Source organism: Poecilia reticulata, linkage group LG7, assembly GCF_000633615.1.
Source record: "Poecilia reticulata strain Guanapo linkage group LG7, Guppy_female_1.0+MT, whole genome shotgun sequence".
Lineage (NCBI taxonomy): Eukaryota > Metazoa > Chordata > Actinopteri > Cyprinodontiformes > Poeciliidae > Poecilia > Poecilia reticulata.
The window spans coordinates 29,828,516-29,839,033 of NC_024337.1; the positions used below are offsets into that span (position 1 = coordinate 29,828,516).

The window sequence follows — 10,518 nt, forward strand, 5'->3', positions numbered from 1 at the left end:
TGTACTATAATTAACATTAGTAAAATAATTTCTCCTTAGTGATCGGGCACCAAAAGGACCCACATCCTTGTAAACCTGGCCCCGAGTTTGACATGAAAAATGCGGCGGTGGTCTGGTTAACAGTAAAAACTAAAATTAAGTTCATTTCTGTTACTGTGCACAAATACTTCTGCCCTCTAATTTCCCAAACAGGATCCAAATAGTACAAATTTGTTAACGGAGTGCCAGCAGAGGCGTGGGGAACATATGGCGCTTATTAAAAGCGATAAATTATGGCATAAAAGTTTTTGGTGTCAAAAATGTCCAGAGAGGCCAATAAACTGATGATTTCTTTGTGAAACCATGAATCTTGAGATGCTTTAAAGTAATTGTATAAGTGGTGTTCCATTAAAGAGGCATTCATTCAGTTACCCAAGAACAAACTATGCGCAATCATTTTACACACCAAAAACAAAACAACTTGAGTTCAGGTAAACCCTAAAATATTATCGCTACTTTTACAAGAGGATGATTTTAGACTTTTCTTGCACTTTGACAATCTTCAGGTCTTTTCAGGTTCGCACAGAGTTGACCTCTGGTTGCCTCACGTGGGCGGAAACATTCCTTTATTCAGGCTGCAAAAATGACAAGCAAAAAAAGGGCGACAGTGGGAAGAGAAGCAGCCCAACACTTGGAAAGTTTCGGGTTTGATTCCAGCTTCCTCCCACTACATGTCGACGTGCCACTGGTCAAGGCACTTAATCCCAAGCTTACTACCGATTTAAATAAATATGTGTGGATAAATTCGGTCCATTAACCATTCAGCAGTGCTTATTTAGCCATATTCTACAACCGGAGAGATTCATTTCTTCTCTACTTCAGGTATTAGAGTGACTGTGAACCTTTGATAGAGATTCATCTTCCACAACAGTAAAGGAATTGTAAAACTTTTAATGATTCCGCAAATAATATTCTCATCTGGATAAATAAAACATAGAAATGCAAACATGCTTTCCCCACCTGTCCTTGTGTGTTTTTTCTTTTGTATGTAAAAAATAAAAAGAAAGAAAAAAAAGTAAATCGTGACTTTAGAAAAAAAAAGATTCCTTTTAAACTCCAAAATGCAGATGTTGTGGATCGACTAAGCAGAACCTTCCATCTCGATGCAACCAATCATGTGTGACAATAGTTTATTATAACTATTTTTTTTTTTAACAATATACAATTTGAAACAAAACCCTTATGAGAAGAACAAAGACAGACAGAGCAGGATGAAAAGTGTTAGGTTAAACATCTCTGGTCTCAAGCCGTGCGGTGGGATCTGTATCGTGACTTCCCTTCTCTCTGCATGCTTCCTCAGCCGAAACCTCTCGACACAGTATATGAAAAAGAGATAACATTTGAGATATTTACACCAAATAACGAGAACCACTGGCGAGGACGCCTTCTGGGGCAAAAAACGATGACAGGAGGTAAAGAGGAGGGTCAGAGCCCCGCAGCTTCAGACAAAATGAAGAGGTTACGGTTCTTGCAAACGCACACACAGATTCTGGAGAATCCTCACCCACTGCATGCTTCTAGTTTAGGAGTAATAATAATAATGATAATAAAAAAAAAACCCAAAACAAAGCAAAAGGGGTTAAGGAAACAAAAAAATAATAATCAGGGAGTGAGCAACACAAATACAAACGTTGGAACAAGATCTTTGTGGATTTAGCTTCTGTGAAAATTCTTCCATCAGCCTGAGATGTTCTGAACATCTTGGTGCGCCAATCAAATGCTGCTGCCAATGAAATGGCCCCACCTGGTTACGGGACAGTTAAGGTTTTTCTGTTGTTGTTTTTTTTAAATCAGGGGTAAAAAACAACTAGGTGACACTCAGACCCGACCGGCTCAGTAGGAACTGAGCGGCTCTGGGTTTTCACGTTCCTTTAGGGGGCGAAAATAATAATAATAATAAAAATAAAAAATAAAAAAAAAAAGAGAGAGGGGAAAAAAAAAAAAAAGTACAGCATTGTTGCTTAATTGTAGTGTTACACAACGTCAACTCTCCTCAGACACACAGAAAACACTCAACATCCGATCAGTTCATTCTATCCAATTCCTCGTTGTTCGTTCCTCTGCCCCCTCCAATCAGACGCAGGTTCGAGGTGACGGGATGCTGCGTTTACATCGCTTCCGCCCAGCGCTGCAGGTCCTCCATGTCGTCCTCGTCTTCTTCTTTCTTGGCTACGAGGTAAAATAAAAATTATTTTAAAAATTAGGCATATGAAAAACAGCTCCATTGTTCAAAGTCGCAGCTTTAGACGGGACTGCAACGATTCTGTACGGTTACTGGTAGAAGCTTTCAATTCTTTCCAGATTTTCTTCCATTGGAATCAGCATTTTATCCCTTCGTTGGGATTTTAATTTGAAACAACAATGAAGAGTCTTGCGATGGCTTTTGAATATTTATAACACCGACACCCCTAAATAAAATCCAGTGCAATGATAAACGACAGGAGACATCTGACGAACCAAAACAGTTTCCTTTGTAGATTTGAAGACGGACAAACAAGGCCAGATCGTAACCCTGTTTAACTAAAGATGAAATAAAAGAAGCCTCACCAGGTTTAGAAGGTAATGAAGTAGAAGGCACGTTGGGGAGGGGTGCGTTCTCCGGTCCACCAATCTCCAGCAGGTTTTTGTCCAGCTCCTCCTGTTCCAACTCGTCCAGCTCCGCCAGCAGCTCATCCTTACAAACGGGATCAACAGCAAAGATTAAAACCAACGCTGCCTCCCGCCAAGACGAATGAGATTTAATCCAAAAGTTAAATCAAACACGGAAAAGGGGTGAAAGTGAGCGCAAAAGACAGAGCATCAAACTGAGCTTAACGAGGTCCTCCTTTTTTAGGGCCTTTTAGGACAATGAAAATGATTTTCATTCATTTCACGAATGAAAATCCCGCATTAGGATACTTCAGGTCAGCTGACTGAGACTTTAAGAAAGAACTCATTCAGAGCATCCTGGTGACTGAATACCTTCAGCTGTGTTGAATTACTCTATGAATAAGCGCGTTTAGATTCAAGGCCAATCCGAGACAGAGCAACAAGAAACAGGGTTCAACTCGGTTCGGCGCCATGTTGGCCGGTGAAACGGTTCCCTCTCAGTTCTGCTTCACCGGATGAACCGACTCACCTCGTCAAACTCCTCTCCGAACCCAACGGGTTTAGAAATGGCGTCGGAGATTTCCTGAGCCAGCTCCTGCTGCTCGGTAATGTCCTGCATCAGGTCGTCCACCTTGTCGATGTCCCTGACGCGACGACAAGAAAAGAAGGTTTGTTCACAAAAACGTCAAAGGAAAAAAAAAAAAAAAAAAGAGAGGAAAAAAACCACAAAATAAAACGTCGATTTGGCGGGAACGACAATAACAACGCCTCATCTCATTTCATCTCAGACGTAATTCGTTAATTAGGCCACGAATCGCTGCGTTTTCTCTTACATGTTTTCATGGGCGGACTTCATGGCCTTGGCGGCGAAGCCCATGTTTTTGAGCACTTCCGTGTTGGTGTTGGCGTTTTCCAGCGCCTCCCTCTGGAACTCGATGGTTGACAGCGTGCCGTCGATCTGGGCCAGCTGCTTCTCGTAGCGCTTCTTTCTTTTCAAAGCCTGCAGCGCCGCTGAGGGCAAACAGAGCGCAGGGAGATTGGCGTCAGAATCGGCAGAGGCGCACACACACACACACGGATACACAACCAGTTCTCAGGTGGTAGAATCAGGAATCATTTATTCCCAGAGGAGTTTTACTCAGACAACCTAAAAAAGGCATTTAAAAAAAAAAAGCAATTTTATGAAGCAGCTGCTGATCGGGCTTCTGTTTTTTTTAATATCAATGGATATAATTCTTTGCAATTCTGTGACTAATTATTGCTATCTGTGCAAAGGATCTGTTCAAAAGTGAGTTTATTTTATTCGCATCATTGCTTGTCACACCTCCACTTGTTATGAACGTTTTGATGCATGTTCCCACTGTAAATAGAAGCAACTTCTGATTTATTAAGAGCAACTCAAGCTCTACCTTCCTTGACCGGGATGTTCTCTTCTCTCGTCTTTTCCGATTTTGACGAGAGCTAAAGAGGAATAGGTCTTCATTTCGTCACATTAAACCGACGTCCAGATAATTAAATGTTTCCAGATGCTGCGATTTAATTTTGTGCAAAGTATACAATTCCTTTAGAAGATTTTTTTTTCTACATGTGGTTGTTCCCACATGTAGTAAATGTATTGAATATTGATCTTTTTCAGTATTTCCAGTGTGAAACAATTTTTTTTTTTTTATGTCGTTTTAGAAGGTTTGTGTGGCACTTGCGGCCTTTATTCACAGTATTCAAACAAGAAATGGCCACTACCTATAAACTGGGCTCAGCACCTCTACATGCCTTGCTGGTACTATTATTGTCTGATTGTTGGCTTGCATCTAGTCTATCAATAAAAAGAAACAGCACCACTACTGAAGCTTTACCTGAAGCCAAATGTACCCAATTATAGAAAGGACATTTTGAAGAAATCGAGACACAGACACAGTGTAGTGAAATTAAAGTCAGCTTCTACTTTAGACTTCATGGAAAAGTACAATAAAAAAAAAAAGCACAGCTTAATCTCTTCCTGCCAACAGACACATGTACTTAATGAAAGATTTTCCTTCATCTGGTTACAGATTAGTTCTCTTCTTTTGTGGATTTCCCTCAAAGTACATCTTGTACTTACTCACGATGTGTGGATTTTACTTTAGTACACGGACTGAGGTCAGTTTTGGTGTTAACTTGTATTCTGTTTTTGTCAGTGTTTAACATCATGCTGAGTCATTATTTTAGATGATAAGGTGAGTCAACAACACATGAAACCTCAGTAACTCTCATTGTGATGATGACCTCACCTGACACTTTATACATTAGACATTCTTTGTTCACCGCTATTAACAGGGTTTTTTTTTTATTATTGTAGAGTTCAGTTCCAGTGTAGGTTTTAAAATCTAGATAATAAATGTTAGATCATCATGTTACACATCTTTGTTTTGAATACAGAGAAGCTGTGGTGTTTTCATTCAAGAGTCGCTTCCTAGAGGTGATGCTCTATAGCCTGCTTTCTGACCCAAACTCTTAGCAGTACGAGAACCTAAATGAGTCACAATCTAAAAATATAGGGTGTTCCTATGTTTAGCCTGGAGTTGTAAAAATGACAAACTGGAAAAAATGAAGTTCTCACCCACAGCATTACAACACCTGTACGTCATCCTGGGCTGAGTCATTGTGCCAGCCTTTGTTGCGCCGGAGCAGGAAATAATTACAATGGAGGCCAAGCACTGAAAGTATTCAGGCCGGCCGGCGCAGGAACCTTTTCATTTCACTCAGAACAAATGTTAACCAGCTACAACTCCTCCTATTGTCAGGTAGAAACATCACGATGAACAACTGTGCTGTTCTTTGTTCATTTCTCCCAAATGTGAGCTTTCATTTAACAATCATCTTGACAATAATGTTAATTAATGAGCCAGTGGAATTCAGCTTGATGAGACGAATCAATCTGTCAGCTAGATATTAGGATCACCCAGTTTTAACAGATAGAAAGCTGAACATTTTATTTTATCCCAGTTTAATTAATGCACTAAAACTAAAATCTTTTCTTGGTTGCACTAACCAGCAGGATGTTATTTAATCAACTAGTTTGTTAAATAAAAATTTGATTCAGATTAGATACATACATCTGAATACATAAAAAAGGGTGAGTTGATCATCTCCAACATATACCTAAATACATTTTGGAATAGAGTAGAAACAGCATTTATTGTCTTGCAAAGGGAAAATTGAGGTGTAACAGCATGATCATGTTCAAATGTAATTCTTGAAGACAATGGTAAAAGTGTTTTCAGAGATTGCGCCAAGCCTCCTATGGGTTAGCAACAGAAGTGAGCCAGTGGTGAAGACGAAGGTCGTCTAGCCAACTGGCGATAAATTTGTACTTACTCATGATAAAAAAAAAATAGCTAGCTAACAAAGACACATTAGCAGTTAGCTAAGATGGAAACCATAAGTTAGCGGTAGCTTCTTCCACCTCGAGAACTCACAAGGAAGGCAGATGTGCGCGCGCGACTCAAACTGAATGTCCCACGAGAAAAAATAAAATAAAAAAAATAAAAAAAGACATATATGAAATTATATAGTCAAAATGTAAGACCTGGAATTAATGTTAAGGCCAGCTCACATTTCCGCCACATTCATGCCTTAATTAAAGATACATGCATTTCAGACTTTTTAAGTTCTTGGTTCACGCAAGAACTTAAGATAAAACAAATCTATAAACAAACCAATAATGATAGTACAAATACTAAATTACATAAGGCTAACATGAAAGCATGCGTTTTTGTTGCTAAAAATCTTTGACACAAGTGTGACTTTTGATACACAATATCGCCATGATTATTATTTTCAATTGTCAGATACTTTCAAGGTTACCTATGTCAAAATAAAATTAGAGGGCCTTTATAACAGTGTACGTAGCAGGTAGAGGTGTTGATCCGGGTGGAAACACGCCCTCCTCCCTGACATCTGTCAACCTTTGCCCTCAGACTTCGTGTCCTCATGGGCAATCTATAAGGAACACCTTTGACCATTTTTTCCGGCTTTTAAATAGCCACTCACTAATTCACCGCAAATATCATCACAGGGATATGTTGATGCTAAGTGGAAAAAATTATGTACTCAATATAATTTTTTTTAAAATGCCAGCCTGTCATTTAACCAGCTTCCCTGGGTGTCGACCTCAGAAAATAAAGCCTGCCAACATTTACGATGGCGTAAAGTTAGCCAATAATGCTAACGTGCTGGCTAACGTTTGACTTGTGCTGGTTGACCTGATATTTCACCTGGAGAAGTCAGATAGTAGATGGAAATAACACCGTTGTCTTACCTCTCTTGTTTTTCGTGCCGTTTTTCTTGGCGATCTGCAGCTCCTGCTCGATCTTTTTCTCCAAAAATTCCTGTTTCTTCGTTAGCATCTCCTCCGTCTCACGGAGTTTCTGGATCGCCTCCTGTGCGCTCGGTCCCTTTCCCCCTTTTCCACCTCCTCCAAATATCTTGCCGAACAACGACATGTCTAGGCTGCTACAGGACCCTCGCTGTAAAAATGGCTAAATAAAGCAGAGCGTAGGAGAAACCCAGGCTCTGGAAAGGCCACCTCGCTAAAACCTACCCCGACACTTCGCCCAACCTGGAAGGATTGTTGATGTTTTTCTACTTCCTGGATAAGGCCCGATGACGTCTGTTGCTAGACAACAGTAGTGGGCGTCGCCTCTGGGCTCTCTTTCTCCCTCTGCTGGATAATTATCGCAACTGCTAAACAGACAAAAACGTACACACAGCGTTCCTTGTAAACGCATCCGCAGTAGTAAACTTAAAATTTTATTCACATTAAACATTTCATGCGGAAAAGACACAATGACGCTTCCATGAAAACAAATCAAATAAATAAATAAATAAAAAGTTAAAATGAAAAGGAAAAAAGTTGGCTTGTGGCAGACTATAAACTATAAACATTTACATGCTTATAGTGGATGAGCTGTGGATCTGTTATTGCAAACTGTGGAACAGTTCAAGAAATACAGAAACTTCTGTAAGCGATGGTAGGATGTTTTAAGCTTGTAACATCATTAGGATGTCAGAAGCAAACAGCAAACCTTCTCAGGAAGTTACTGGTCGACCAAGATTGCATCAGTGACCAAAGCGTGTGAAGAGCTTCACTTTTCTATGTCAAGGTCAGTGTTTCTGATTCACCAGACAGAAAAATGGCCTCCATGGGCGACTTCCCAAACCCAAACAACTGCTGACCAGAGAACAAAAAGTATATACATTTAAAACATCCTTTAAAGACCTTAGAAAAGCAAAAAGGGGAACATTTTGAAAGGTTTGCATTCAGTTACACAAAATTAACATAGGATCTCATAAAAAATAACATTAAACTGCCAAGCACAGTAGAGCAGAGTGACAATCTGGGGCCATCTTTCTGCTTCAGAGGCTGGATGACTTGTGTCGGATGGAACCACGGATTCTGCTCTAGTAGAATGCAGAAAATCCTGAATGAGAACATTATCGCTTCAGTTCAAGCAAACCTGAGTTATGCAACAGAACAGTGATCCAAAGACATTTGCAAGTCTGATTGGCTGAACTAAAAAACAAAATGAAGGACTTGGGAGTTCTTCCACAGTGCTGCCAAAAAAACGTGATAGCAGCTGTTGCCACAAAGGGTGGAAAAACCAGTTCTTAGAATTTATTTCCTCAGGTAATTACTTCTGTCACACACAGAGCTGGGTTGGTATGCGTAGCTCCTTTCCCCTTAATTAATAACTTAATGATTGAATATCTGTATTTATTCAGATTATCAGTTGATCTGAAACATTTGTATGAGAGAAAACAATCCAGTTTCTGTAAGTGGGCAAATCACTTTAAAGCACTAAATGTTTACAGCCTATTTATGACCAAGTTTAAATTTATGCCTTCAGACACACAGACTGGGATCCACAGTCCATTAGGGTAAACACACTCACACAAATAAGAACCAGCTGGGGATGAGGGGAGTTTATTACTGTAATTTATTATGATGCTACAAGATCCATGGTGGCTCTTCAGTTCTTTTCTTGCTTTACTACATGTTTGAGTATTTATATGTACATACAAAAGAGTATCCGATGACTGTGTGATTACACTGCTGTGACTGCACCAATGCAGGAGTGGGCTAAAGCGCAAATACCTTTTTTTTTATTATCATTTCCTTTAATGTAGTGCGTATTAACAGGTCAGTCCCCACAGGCGGCCACGCCCCAAATACCGCAGCACCTCCATCTTTTAGGCAACAAAAAAAAAAGAAAAAAAGACACACATATCTCTTTATTTGTCCTGAAACATAACTGATTTATAAAGGTGGGTGCATGATGGTCGATACGAAGCAGCGATTACCACCAACCGGAGCCGGATGAGAATCAGAAACGAGGAGATGAAGAAAACAAAACAGTTCAACCGATAAAACCCCAAGACTAAACTGGTCCCTTTTGAAAACACAGGCCTTGCTTGAATTTCCAAACTTAATAAATAACTATAAAACAGCAATCGTAATTCAGGCTATTTCATACAGGCTGCAGTATATTTGGAGATCATAAAATAACTCTGATAACGACACACACAAAAAAAACAAAGCAAAGCTGAACAAAACTGATTTTCTTAACTCTGGATTTCCTAGAAGTGCATCAGCTGAGTCTGCAGGACCTGCTGTGGATGGGAACCGTTTCAGAACCGATTCTAGACATCAAACTAATTTATAGCTTTGCTTTTTATTTTTTAAATAGATCACCATGCATCTTAAGTTAATCATCACAATCCTTTATTAAGTGATAACTTCATTAGCGGCCCAAAGATTTAATTTGATTGAGCAGATTTCTAATCCGGACAGAGAGCAATATGATTAATAATTGTAATCTTTTTTTTTTTAGTGAATATTCCCCATTTTCTGTTACGAACAGGAAACTCTTTGCAGCCCCATCACATTAAAACATCCACACACACACACAGCTTCTACTGGCTCATACATACAGAATACATATTTATATTTATATATTTATATATATATATATCATTTTTCACGTCACTCTTTAGAAGACAAGACAAGGTTTGCATTCAGGAAAAAGAACAAAAAGTCTTTCCATGATTAATTTTGTTCTTCTGTCCTGTCAGATCATCAATAACAAGTGGAAGAGACATGATAACGGAGGTAAAGACACGCCAGTGAGAAACTTTCAGAATCAATGAAAGACTTTAAACATTCAGCCAACGTGAAGCCACTTCCACACACTGCTGCAAGGATGGGGAAGGTCCTTTTAGGAAGCAGAGATGGACGAAGAGAAAAGATCAAGAGGGAGCAAAAAAGAAAGAACAAAATCAAAAAAAGAAAACAATAAACCCTGCGACAAAAAAACGCTGAGCTTTGTGGTTCAACCGGGCCTGCCTTCCTTTGTTTACCTTCTACACTTAACTCCCCTTTATAGTTTGCCACTAATAACGTCGTTCTAATTATTTGGAGATCACGTATAATAAAATTCTTCCTCTGCTGGTGACTTCACAACAGACAGAAGTTACCTGATTGGAGTACATCCCTTTGTGATTTTCGTCCCGTTTTAAACAAATGTACCCTTGAGAGCCCCGTTTCAAAAAGCAGGGTGAACGAGGCTTGAGCAGAAGGCAGATACTCTGAACAAACCAGATCAGTGATACTCAGGGTTTTGGGTTTCAGAGCAGGAGATATCAACTAGGCAACTCAATTCTGAGTCAAGTTACCCCTGAGTTAACCGTGAGCGCGGAAAAACGACAAAGACCGCATCAATGGGAGGCATATGACGCAATTCACCATGGCAACGGGAGAGAAAAATAACTCTGAAAGTCTTCATTTCTCACCACCAGAATTAGAAGTTTTACTGACGACGTAGAGAGAATATAAAAACATTTAATAAAAAAAGA

The 10,518-nt window shown here is 39.5% G+C and overlaps 1 protein-coding gene across 1 annotated transcript; it reads right to left on the reverse strand.

Moving 5' to 3' along the window:
* Positions 1-913: 913 nt before the first annotated feature.
* On the reverse strand, positions 914-7,273 carry LOC103468028 (charged multivesicular body protein 4b). The gene is made up of 5 exons (XM_008414862.2): positions 6,926-7,273; positions 3,462-3,639; positions 3,158-3,272; positions 2,587-2,713; positions 914-2,208 (listed from the first exon to the last, which is right to left on the reverse strand). The coding sequence occupies exons 1-5, from the start codon at positions 7,107-7,109 to the stop codon at positions 2,147-2,149; spliced, it is 666 nt and encodes a 221-aa protein (XP_008413084.1). The 5' UTR covers positions 7,110-7,273; the 3' UTR covers positions 914-2,146.
* Between the last annotated feature and the right edge of the window lie 3,245 nt (positions 7,274-10,518).